At 37.8% G+C, this 13,153-nt stretch overlaps 1 protein-coding gene across 1 annotated transcript in view; it reads right to left on the reverse strand.

The window, feature by feature from the left end:
- Positions 1-13,153, reverse strand: part of LOC141566082 (uncharacterized) — a 207,149-nt gene that overhangs the window by 151,584 nt on the left and 42,412 nt on the right. The window contains exons 13-18 of the mRNA XM_074310125.1: positions 12,757-12,894; positions 11,601-11,702; positions 10,834-10,995; positions 2,988-3,100; positions 1,848-1,983; positions 1,545-1,751 (exon numbers count right to left, since the gene is read on the reverse strand). Of these exons, the coding sequence (XP_074166226.1) occupies positions 1,545-1,751; positions 1,848-1,983; positions 2,988-3,100; positions 10,834-10,995; positions 11,601-11,702; positions 12,757-12,894 (858 nt within the window). The remainder of the gene's footprint in view (positions 1-1,544; positions 1,752-1,847; positions 1,984-2,987; positions 3,101-10,833; positions 10,996-11,600; positions 11,703-12,756; positions 12,895-13,153) is intronic.

A 13,153-nucleotide genomic window follows, 5' to 3' on the forward strand; every position in this document is an offset into this window, starting at 1 on the left:
AATAATAATATTCCATTATCTTTATATATCACAACTTGTTCAGCCATTCCCCAAATGATGAGCATTTACTCATTTTCCAATCTTTGCTACCACAAAAAGAGCTGCTACAAATATTTTTGCGCATGTGGGTCCTTTTCCCTCCTTCATGATTTCCTAGGGATACAGACCCAGTAATGGCACTTCTGGTCAAAGTGTATGCACAGTTTTATAGCCCTTTGGGCACAATTCCAAATTGCTGCCAAAATTATTAACATTTTTATATGTGTAAATCTTTTCTTGTTGTCAAAACCTTACTTGGGGTTCCAGGAGTGAGAACTTGGATCAAAGGGTAGAGGGAAAAGGGTATTAGATTCAGAGTTGGAGGACTTCAGTTTGAATCCTGGGTCTTTCATGGATTAGCTTTGTCACCTTTGTCATTTGTCCACCTTACGCCTCCAGAGGGGAGGTGACTGGGAATCAGGAGATAGACAGACAGCCAGGAGGTTGGTGAGGGAGGGAGAAAATATGCATACTTTGAAATGCATCTTTTATTTCATAAGTAAAAGGAATTACCAAGGTTTCTACTAATGGGGATCAACATTTGCCTGGCAATTCATTGCCTTAAAACAAGAGTTCCTATCCTGGGATTCATTAATTTGATTTGATTTGATTTATTTTTTAGTTTTTTGCTGAGGCAATGGGGTTAAGTGACTTGCCCAGGGTCACACAGCTAGGAAGTGTAAAGTCTCTAAGATCAAATTTGAACTCAGGTCCTCCTGACTTCAGGGCTGGCACTCTATCCATTGTGCCACGTAGCTGCCCCCATTAATTTGATTTTTAAAAAAATGTTCTGATGGCTCTTTTCAACATTACGGTGATTCAAGGTAATTCCAATAGACTTAGGATGGAAAATGTCATCTGCATCCAGAGAAAGAACTATGAAGACTGAAAGTGGATTGAACTATAGTATTTTTATCTTTGTTTTTTCTTTATTGTCTTTTTTTCTCTTTTGGTCTGATTTTCCTTGCTCAACATGACAGATATGGAAATATGATTAAAAGGATTGCCCATATTTCATCTATATCAGATTTCATCTTGTCTTGGGGAAGGCAGAGGTAAGGGAGGAAAGGAGGAAACACAAAGTTTTACAAAAATGAAAGTTAAAAACTATTTTCATGTGTATTTGGAAAAATAAAATACTACTGAAAAAATGTTTTGATAAGTATCTTTTTAATATCACCAATTTTCTTTGTAACCCAATGTATTTTCCTTATGGGTTTAAAAACATGATTCTTAGAAAGGATCGATAAGTGTCACTAGGCTGCCAAAGGAGTCCATGACACAGAAAAGGTTCAGGACCCCTATCTTAGAAAATTGCATCGTGTGCTGAGGGGGGTCATATAACTTACCCACAGTCACATGTATTTAACAACATATGTGTTGGAGGTAGGTTTTTGTTTTTCTGGCTCAGAGGCTTATTTTCTAAGTACCATACCAAGTTGCCTCTCTATCCAAAGAATGCACATAAATACTATGCTTAAAAATATAGTTATAAACAATTTCACCTTGTAGTCTGCTGGTGTATAATGCACATAGTGGTGAGATCCCAGGCCTGGAACGGCACCAGAACCTCCTGTTCTTGCAGTATTTACCCAAGAGGTATCTTCAACACTGGAAACAAGATTCCCTGCATTCGATATAAGGCCTGAGGTATGGATTGTTAGGGTTCGCTCAACAGATCTGAAATAATTCAAAATTCCTAAGCAGACACGCTGAAACAAAGACAGAAAAAAACCAAAAGGCAGGTTCAGAAGCCAAGCTACAGACTAACTTTATGATGCTGGACAAGACAGTTCTCTTGGAAATACCTGAAGCTCTCTGATTCTTAGATGCCGAAGATACAGAAAGGATAGATAAGCTCCTCTCCTCATGATGGGATTTTTATCATCACTCTCATTATCTTCATCAAATCCCAGTAGTTGAAGGGCCCCAAGGTAGCTGTATCTTTTACAAACAAAAGAAATGTAACATTGATTTTTCCTCAAAGTGATTTGGAAATTTCATTAATACTAATTTAATAGATTTATATAGTATTTAAATATTGTAAAAAGATCTTGCATGTGTTATTTGATTTAAGCTCCCTTCCAGTTCTAAATCTATGATCTTGGAATAGCTAGATGGTGTAGTGGATAAAGCAAGAGGCCCTGGAATCAGGAGGACCTGAGTTTAAATCTGACCTCAGACACTTACTAGCTATTATGACCCTGGACATGTCATTTAACCTGAATTGCCTCCAGACAAAAACAAAATTAATCTACAATCCTAGGAAAAGGTTTTTCCTGTTTCTTTCCAGATCCTCTCTCAGGTTAACCTTCCATCTAGTCTATATGTATGCATGTATGTACATATGTGTTCCTCCAGTAGAATATATATTTGAGGGAAGGGATTGTTTTTGCCTTTATTTGTATCTCCAGCACTTAGTGCAGTACCTGGCACATAGTAGGGTTAAATTTAAGCTCCTGCTATATGCAACATACCTGTTATCTCTGTGGGATAGTTAAACACTATAGGTGTTATTATTCTTGTTTTTAAATGAGGAAACTGGGACTTAGAGAAATGGAACTTCATCTAGCAAGTATCAGAAGTGGGATTCAGACCCAGGGCCCTCCTGACTTCAAGCCTAGAACTTTTCCCCTATACCATACTGTCTCTAAATTGAAAGATTTGTCTTTAATCTAAGAGTTTTTAAAAATTACTTCCATGAAATTTTACTGGGTGGTAATGAAGAGTAACAGCAGTATAAACAGAAATTTCTCCTAAGAATCATACTTATCAAGAGGATAAGCTCTTTGTACTGGCTTCCTTCCATCTTTCCTTTGACAGATTTGATTTTTTTTCTCCTGCATCAAATATTTTTGAGTTAACATAAAAACCAGATTCAATCAGCATTATATGTTTTCAAAAAAGTCTTTGAGGCATGCATAAAATGATCTAATTTCACCCTGTACCCTGTTTGTTTGTTCTTCCTTAAAGGTCCTCCAACATACTGACTGGGACTGATTTGAGGCCCATCAGTATCTTTGCCTTCCATGGAAAGATCCCCCTCCTCAGTATCTTCTTCCTGAGGAGAAAATAGAAAAAAGAGAAAATTAAAAACAAAACAAAACAAAACAAAAAAACTTAATTGGAATTAATACTGTTCCAAAAGTGTTTTATCTTTTTAGTTATGCTGCTTCAACTTGAAACATCACTTCCATTTTCTTTTTACCTGTAATCTGAACTCTTATTGGGTTCTTATAGGCCAACTTTAGCTTTATCTTGAGAGTTCCTTCCCAATTTTTCAGCTTCCCTTTATGTATTACCCTTCCAGTTAGAATATAAACTTCTTGAAGGTAGGGAATGTCATGTTTGTTTGTATTTGTATCTCCAGCATGATGAGTGGCACATACATATTTAATATCTACCTCATGTTATTCATCCATATCTCTTTCCCTCTTCCTCCCTCCCTCTCACTTTCCCTCTATCTCTGTCTCTTTTTGTCTCTCTCTTCCCTCTCTCCTTAATTGGCCATTTCTCCCCACTAATGGAGATCACTATCTCTCCACAGATTAGTCTTTATGAGCAAAAACAATTTAGAGATTACTTACAATTTTTCTGATAATTAACCTGTCTGTACTATTCCTTGGATGACATATATGTTGTTACCTAATCTCTTCTTGAGCCTTTCCAACTTAATAGATCTTGCCAGAGCATAATTTCTGAAAACTGAAGCTTACTTTCATGAACCTTGAGCATGGCCTCTAATGGGAGCTATTGAAGATAATATAACTTTATTTGCTTGGTTTTCCCTCTCTTTTAAATTTTTTTTCCCTTTTATTGATATCTAGACCCAGCAATGATAGCTTATTTGTTAAGTGAAGATAATGTGTATTATTTCTGAGGGATCATAGAGATTGTGGACCCTCCAGGAAATTCACCATTCCTTTCCTTCTCAAGCAAAAATGTCCTTGGAAACTCAACAACTTATATATACATAGTGCGTAGTGTGCATTCTAGATGCTTTGATTTAGGTTCACTGAGGAAAATGGATGTGATTCACTAAGAATAAAACCACTGGGTCTTTGTTTACTTGCAGAAGGCTTACTACTACTTCCACTTGATTTTCTGCTGATTTTAAAGATTAAATACCACATGGAGAGAACAAGAATTTAAAAATAAAAAGATTTTAATAAATATAAAACCCAATCTCCCTGGGCCTTATTTTCTTTATCAGTGAATTGAAGAATTAGACTAGACCCTTCTAAAGTCTAAGATCTCTTTCTGCTCTAAATGTACTGATCTATGGGCATTAAAAAAAATTCCCCAAAGTTCTTAACCCCAAGTGTGATTTTTGCTAAAAGAAATCATAGGATCTTTGGAAGAAAAGCTTTGGAGCTGAAAGTAATCTTTGAGGCCATCTAGTCTCAGGGTAGTAAGACTACCTCATGGGTAGTGAGTCAGGCAGTGTGGAAGACAAAGGTTAGATAGCCTAGATGGACAGGAAGGGAAGCTGCTGCATAATCTGGTGTCGAGGGTCAATCAGTAAAATAAAGGAAGCTTAGATTAGTTGTGTATATAATAACTCAGTCAATGAACAACTGTGTGCTCCAAAGATGAATGGATCAACTCCCCAGGCACTAGGGCCTCAATTCTGAATAACAAATCATTTTCCAGGTTCTACTTTAAGACACTGAGTGATGGGGAACTCACTACCTGTTGAGGTAATCCATTCCATTTCTGGATAGTTCTAATTGCTGGGAGCCTTTTCTTCATATGGAACTATAAACTTCCTTTACAACACTCACTAACTGCTCTTAGTTCTCTCTCTGGAGCTAAACAAAACAAGTCTGATCTTTCTTCCTTGAAGCCCTTCAAATAGTAACAGCAGCTATCTTGTCCCTCTCTTTTCTAACACCAAATTAAGCATCCATAGTTCCTTTAATTTTTTCATATGAGATGATTTTGAATCCATTCTCCATCATAGTCACTTTCTTCTGGACATGTTCTAGTTTGTCAATTTCTAAAATATGACATCTAGAATTGGAAATAATATGTAATCTGATCCAGAAGTATTTTGTGGATCTACTACCTTTCTCCTTGACATAATACTTCAATTAAGGGACAAATTATCTATTTTTTGAATGTTTTATCACATGTTGATTCATACTGAGCTTGGAGTTCACTAAAACTCATAGGCCTTTGCACACATAAGCCTTTTCTCCAAGGAGGCTAGGTAAATTCCATTGGGCCTGGAGTCAGGAAGATTTTGAGTGCAAATCTAGCCTCCCATATTTACTAGCTGTGTGACCTTGGGCAAGTTCTTAATCTCTGTCTGCCTCAAGTTCTTCAAGTGTAAGCTGGGGAAGCATAATAGTGTCTGAGGTAGGATTTGAACTCAGGTCTTGCTAATTCCATTTTGGTTTTCTATCCACTGTGCCACTGTGCCATATGAATATAATATAGCATTTCAAGGTTTACAAAGTGTTTATGAGGATCACATTTGATCCTCCTAATGACTTATAAAGGAAGTACAACAGGTATTATCCTCATTCTATGGTTAAGGAAACAACTCATGAACACACAATTTATCGGTGTCAGAGGTAGGATTCAAATCTAGACTTTTAACCTCGAGTGTAGTGCTCTTTCTACTTTGCCATGCTGTTTCTCTGGATATGTTGAATTAAAAAAACATGGAGTGTGTAGGTATGAGGGGAGAAGGGAAGAGATCAGCAAAGAATATCATCACTCAGTGGCTTGTGGTTCCCTTGGGTTCCTTTCTCAGGGATGGCTGATGATGTCTCAGAAAGAAAGCTGGTGACCATGATCTTTCTCCCATCAGACAATAGCATTTCAGTGGGTCCTAAAATTATAGGGAACTGCTTGTAGATGGCAATATAATGGTGAACTCTGGGTATGAAAGAAAATAGTTTCACGAAATGGCTGGAAAATATGAAAGCCCTGCTGGATAGCTAGTCCATGCCAAAAGCAAGGGGAGAGGCATCATTTACTGGAGATGATGGAAGAAAAGAGAAAGAAACATGCCTCAGGGGAAAGAGGATGGACCACAGCTCATAGGATAAATTGCGCAGGAAAAAACAACAAACAAACAAACAAACAAACAAACAAACAAACAAACGTCTAATCAAAATTTTTTATAGATGAGGAAACTTAGAACACTTAGAACCACTTAGAACAAAATATAATGTAGAAGAGAAATATTGATTGGAATCTAAATTAATTATAACAATTTAGCTATCTCAATATATACAGATGTATTTTTCCTAAGGTCACTGATACAATCTGTAACATCATCATGATCATCATCACCAACCAGGTAGCATAGGGGATAGAGAACTGGGGTTAGAGTCAGGAAGACTCACCTTCTAGCTATGTGACCCCAAGAAAGTCACTAAATCATGTTTGCCTCAGTTTCCTCATCTGTAAAATGAGCTAGAGAAGGAAATGGCAAACCACTCTAGTATGTTTGTCAAGAAAACTCCAAATGAGATAATAAAGACTTGGAAATATCTGACAAAAATAATTTATTTAGCACTTACAGTGTTAAGCATTTTACAATTATTATGTCATTTTATCCTAACAACAATCTTGGGAGATAAATGCTATTATTATTCCCATTTTTACAGATGAAGAAATTGAGAAAACAAGGGGGATTCAGTGAGGTACCCAGAGTCACAAAGTAGGGATCTGAGGTCAAGTTTGAATTTGAGTCTGACAACAAGCTCAATGCTTTATTGACTGTATCATCTTGCTATCCCCTAGAAAATGGAAAAAACTATGAGCAGACAGATGAGATCTCAACTATACACTCTAGAGATGACATTTCCCTGGGATGTTAAATTGAGCATTATAGGACTGATTACCTTCAGGTAATCAGTTCAGATCATTTTAGCAAGATGGCTACTTTGGACAAAACCAAAGAAGTAGTACCCAAGCAAGTATTCACTCATTTTTTTTTTTTAATGTGAAAGTTTAGCATCTCCAAGCATAGTAGGCAAAGAAAGCAAAGAACATTTTCACTCACAGAATATTACACAAGATAAGAATGTATATTTAGCAGTAATGTGAAATTTTAAAAAATTATTATTGATTAATCATATTGATGTGAGTTGAGGTCCCTTTAAGATTCCTTTCTGATTCCCAACCCTCCCCCTCCCCCCCATGGCTGAAGAAGCTAGAATCTTTGATTCACAAATCCTGGTCAAAAGCACTCTTTTGAATTCCAATGAACTTGGGCTTTCCCAGCCCCCCACTATCTGCTCAGGTTTCCCCAACCCCCACAAACAGCTTCTTCCTTATTTAAAAACCCATTGAATTCTATTCAATGCTAAGCCTGGTCGAAACCAGCCAGGAGCCTAGGACTCCACCCACTTTCAAGATCACCAAGAGCCCCCATTATAAAAAGGGAGCCCAGGAGCCCCCAAAGATGGTATCCTTCCAGCCATGTAAGGGTTCCTGTCTACCCAGCGACCAGCTCTGGCCCTGGTGTCTTTCTTTCTTTACCCTTACTTCCAAACCCCTACAATATACCTTTTTTGTCAATCTAGGTTTTCGGGTCTGTAAATTCCTTTACAGTGGACTCTGTACAGTCACTAGACTGCATTTAACTATGTATCTTTGCACCGAGTCAAAATGGGTTCCCCCTTACCTAATTCTCATCAATATCACCTATATTCCCCCAAATCAAAATGAACATTGCCTAGACTGTGACATTTGTAGGGGCAGCCTGTAGTTCATGTGTGATGGTCTGTCCCAGAAAGTAGAGGAGATCGGGCTGGACCACACTGAGGATATTGCTTTTAATAATCTTCAAATGCTTACTGTCCCAAAAGGCTGTATCTTTAATATTAGTATTCTCCCAATGCTGCCATTTAGTTTGGAACACAACAATTTTGAAAGAATGAAAAATTCAAATGTACCAAAGGAAAAGACAAGATTGACATAAAAGCCAGCTTCACAGTGTTGAGGACTTATAGTGAGGCATGACAGATAATAGAGATGGGCCTCTAGCTCACTGGAGAGATTCTTTATGGAGCATGACAAAAACCACATAGAATGATTTATATTGGTGGAGAAATGTGTGTTGATAAAAATCACCCATCCATTGCATCTATCCATCAACCAAACAATCAGCAAACACTTAATCATCTCACTATCTGCTATATTGAGCTCTGGGAATACAAAGGCAAAAATGATATAATCCTTTATTTCAAGAATTTATGTGAGAAATACAAAATAGTCCCTGACCTCGGGGAACTTACATCCCAATTAAGTATCAAAATAGGGTCTTATATTAAAATATTCACTTAGTTCTTGATTTCTTAGTATGCTAATTTTTTTTAAAACTAGTATGGTAGCCTTACCTGCTTGGTTTAACAAACCAGATGAGAATCAGAAAATTTGAAAGAACCCTGAAAATTTATTTTGCTCACTTCCTTGTCATCAAAGAAGAAAGGAGAAGTTATTCATATTCAAATACAAATCTAGCTAGCTGCTCCGAGTAGGTGTTCAATCAATGCTTCTTAAATAGCTAACAAAAACAGTTAGGTTGGCTCAGTGGATAGAGTGCTGGGCCTGGAGTCTTGAGTTCAAAATGACTCTCAGACACTTACTGGCTACATAATCCTGGATGAGTGACTTCACTTTTGCTTGCCTCAGTTTTCTCATCTGTAAAATGGAGATAATAGCATTTTTGTGAAGAGAGGATATCTGTAAAGCATTTATCACAGTGTCAGAAATGTTTGCTCTCTTCCTTCAAATCAGTGTTAACAATTATATGTTGCTACTTGACAACTTCTCTGAGATGCATGTGTTAGTATGCAGTTGTTAAAATTTGTACAGGACAAAAGAGTACCTAATAATATAATTCCCACCCCAGAAGTTCCTTATAGTGGCCAACAATGACCTTGATCTCCATGCCAAAGGCCACACATGAGACTGTTTTTTTAGAAGGCTCCACTACATGACATAATGACTCCAGTGAACTGAAACACCAAAATTCCTTTGAAATAGTATATGAAAGGAGGTGGGTATTGTTTAAGTAAAATGTAAAATGATTTAGAAGTTACACAGCTACTCTTAGGGATTTCTTCTGCTCAGATCCCAGGATCCCAGGTTTAGTGCTGGACACTCTTCCCCTTTTTCAAAACTTGTGGGGCTTCCAAGATGTAAACATGTTGATTTGTCCCTCAGGACCCTAAGAGGCCAGAAGGTTCCTAAGACTCCTTAAGACCTTACTACAAAATGTTTTAAGCATCCAGTATTTAGAGCTGTGTTTTCTCCTCGGCCAGTTCCAAGAACAACATTTGTGAGTCAGTAAAGAGCCAGAGGAAGTGGTTTTCTTACTTTTTCAACATTTGGGCAATTTTATGCAACCCACACCTTTGCCAAAATTTCCTAAATTTCCTTTTGCTACAAGCAATGCTCTGTTACCTCTGCAAATAAAGAAATCAGTAGTTGAGATAAAGAGGAAATAATGGCAAACTTACTTTCCTCCTCAGTGGAAATGACCAATGGAGACCAGAGGAAAGGAGAAGGAAACCTTCTCTAGTTTACTCACTACTGCCCTGTTTTCCTCCTTCCATTGTAGTTACTATTCCATATTCCCATCATTTTCTGTCTAGTTCAAGAATCCTTAATTTGGGGGATTATGACATGTGTCGTAAAAATATTTTGATGGATGTATTCAGTATGATTAGTTTTCTTTGTAATCCTATGTATTCTATCAATGCATTTAAAAAACATTATTCTGAGAAGGGATCTATATTATCAGATTGCAAATTGAATCCATCACACATCATACACACACTCACACAGGTTAGGAACCTTTGATCTATCTTAGATCTATTACCTTTGTGTATAGGCTGCATAGATGAAGTCAAGAATGTGTGTAGAGAGAACTGGTCTCAGAAGGAAAAATCTGGACATGAATCTTTCCTCTGACACATAACAGTCTGGCTAAGTGGCCCTGAGCAAGAAGGGTATGAATCTGAAGTTCCAGCAGGACATCTGGGTAAAAATAACTGGCCAGGAGGGGCACACAAGACTAATGTTCAAGAGAGAGAGCCTTCAGTTCTATTACTATGGTTACTTTACTACAGTAGACCCAGCTTCATTCCAATATTCTCTGTCTAATAAGATCATGGATTGAGAGCTAAAAGGGCCCTTAAGAGGCATTAAGTCCAACACCTTTATTTTCACAGATGTTGCCCAGTAACTTAGCATGGAAGTGTCTGAGGGAGGATTTGAACACTGGTCTTCTTGACTCTCTTTGACAAATCCAGAGCTCTATCTGCTATACCCCGCTGCCTTGAAGATTGCTAACTTACTCACTGTGCTGCCTTCATTCAGTCACTCATGTCTGCCCCCCAGTGATCCCATGGACCACAGCACCACTCCCTGGTATTGCCATGCCCTGTCTGTTGCCATTCAGTTCCAAGATTGAAAACCTGGCATTTCCTTCTGACCACAATTTATTTTTCTTCTCCTCCCCAACTCCCTTTTATTGGCACAAACTCTATGTTCCCTTTAATTATTGTCTGTCTTTTAAAACACTGGTCCTGTCCTCCCAAATAAGAGTCGAATCCCCGTGAGGGCAAGAGTTTCTTTGTATTCACTGACAGCCAGTAAAGTTGGCTCTGAGCTAATAAGTGTTTCGTTTTGGATAATAATGACTATGAACCTAACTGAAAAGGCTACCCAAAGGTTTTCAAGGGAAATTCTAACATCACATCTTTCCTTTATCTACACTCCCAGCTGTTAGCTGCAAAGTGTTCCCATTACCCTTAGCCGTAATACCTGGTGAAGGCTGATGCTGCTGTAAATTTCCTCCCAGATTCCATCACAAGTGCCCTGGTCCAAACCCTGGGGCTTTACAAAGGAAAAAAGGGCTGAAGCTGGCTCCAGGACGGCTGATGCATGAGCCTGCAGAGCCTCCATCACTCGCAGGGGGTTGGAAACCTCAGTGGGAATACAGAAGAGGATACAGTCAGGAAAAAGCATCATGCATTATCTCAATAATGTAATGGGAGCTGTTTCAAGCTCTTTTAATAGGATTTGTTTTCTTCACATAAGGTATGCTATCCATTGCTGCACATCGCAGCACAGAGTGTATTTTAAAGACCATCTAAGATTGTATAGCTATGAAAACCTGAGGCAACACAATGTCATGAAAAAAGGTGTACCTTCTATCACAATTTCCTCCTTACTACTCATCTAACCTAGGGAAAGCCATTCAATTTTGTAATTTCCTTCTTTGTGAAGAGACGGGGTAGGGTTAGATGATTTTTATGGCCCTTCCCCTTCAACTATCATAAGGTCCAGAGATATTGAATAATTTGTTCAAAGTCACATAATATATTGGTGGGAAAACCAGGATTAAAAAGAGAACTCAAATCTTCTGGTCCTCCATCTGCATTTAGTCCCCATCAGACAAATTTGTCATCATGGTTAGAAACGTCCCTCATACAAGCCATTGCACTCACATTTAAGAATTAAAGTTAAGATCTCTTGGACATGATTCCAGCAAGACAGATTGAGAATATTTAAAAATGAACAAACCTCACTTTCAAAAACTTTGTGTGCAATTGCATCAATGCATCGATTCTGTTTCGTTCTTTTAGTTTGGTCAAAAGCTTCTGCTGCCAAGGATCACATTTTGGCTTAATCTGTGTGACAAATTCATCATCATCATTTAATAATAGTTCTCAAGTATTATCCCCCAGATATCCAAATTCTAACTATAATGAAATGCATGACTAAAGGTAGATAGTGGCTGGAATGAGGAATTTTTGTCAGAGAGCTAAGATACTGTGAGAATGGGAATTGTATAATAAATCCACAGACTTGGGATGATGCTGTAGGAGCAGCTGGCACTGACCATTGGAGCACTTGCCTTACAAATGCAGTGGCACAGTTTTAGACAAAACACAGTGTTGCAATATCTTTAGTTATGAAGGATATTAACTACATAACAATTAGGTATTGGACAGAAAATGTGAACTGAAGATTCAGGAAGTTTCTCTGCTCCAAAACATCTCTTTGAAATTCTACCGCAAACATGCACTCCTTCTAAATTCTATTTGCAAGAATTAAATATTTTTCCAAAATGTAAATGGTGCTGGTCTAGCTGACAGTGACATATAAGGTGAGTCCAACTACTAGGCTTGTATTAATGTACACTGATGCAAGTATTATTAACATATACTGACTCTGTTATGTACACATACACATACTGAAACACAGATATATGTATACAGTGGCAATATGCAGACATTAGACACATCAGCATATATATACTGACAAGTACGTGACATGCTAACAGACAGATACAATAACTGGTACAGACACATGCACATTATGACTCACAAATACATGCATGTTGGGTTCAATCCCAATTCTGATGCTCACTACCTATGTGACTTTTAAGAGAATCCCTAACCTTCTCTGAGACTTAAGACTCCTTATCTGTAGAATGAAGATGTTAAACTAGATGACCTCTGAAGCCCCTTCCAGTTCCAGTCCCAAACAAAACTGCCCAAGACAGAAGACCAAGAGCTTACTTAGAATCCGCATTGGATTCTCCCCACATCTTGCAGGAATCTGGTCCAGAAATGGGGAATTTACTTTGAGCCTGCTTTGGGAGAGAGTCTCTTTGCTCAGTTGCTTCACCAAAACCCACAATAAAGAAAGAGAAGACCAAAAGCAGGTAGCTGTTTTTACCTTTATGAAGGGAATCCAGTTGGCTGTCTTTTTGAAAGCCATGCTAGGTATACCAACTTTAGCCACCTTGACATCATAGGCTGGAAATATATTCAATCTCTGTTGTTCATGGAAGATGTTCTGAAACTTCTGAACAACCTAAAAGGGATAGGGAAAGGAAAGTAAGAGTCCCAGAGGAAGTGTCATGAGTTTGGTGATTGAAAAAGTGGCCACTGCTTTACTAGATTTTTAGATAACAGCAAATTTTTTGTTCTAAAATGCCTCTGAGCTTAGGTGATTGATTTTCTAGGTAACACCATCATGTCATCTGCAAATGATATTTTGGTCTCTTCATTTCTAAAAATCTTGTTGATATATTTCCCCTATCTCATTGCATTTTCTAGAATTTTTTCATAAC

Source organism: Sminthopsis crassicaudata, chromosome 4, assembly GCF_048593235.1.
Source record: "Sminthopsis crassicaudata isolate SCR6 chromosome 4, ASM4859323v1, whole genome shotgun sequence".
NCBI classification, from domain to species: Eukaryota; Metazoa; Chordata; class Mammalia; order Dasyuromorphia; family Dasyuridae; genus Sminthopsis; species Sminthopsis crassicaudata.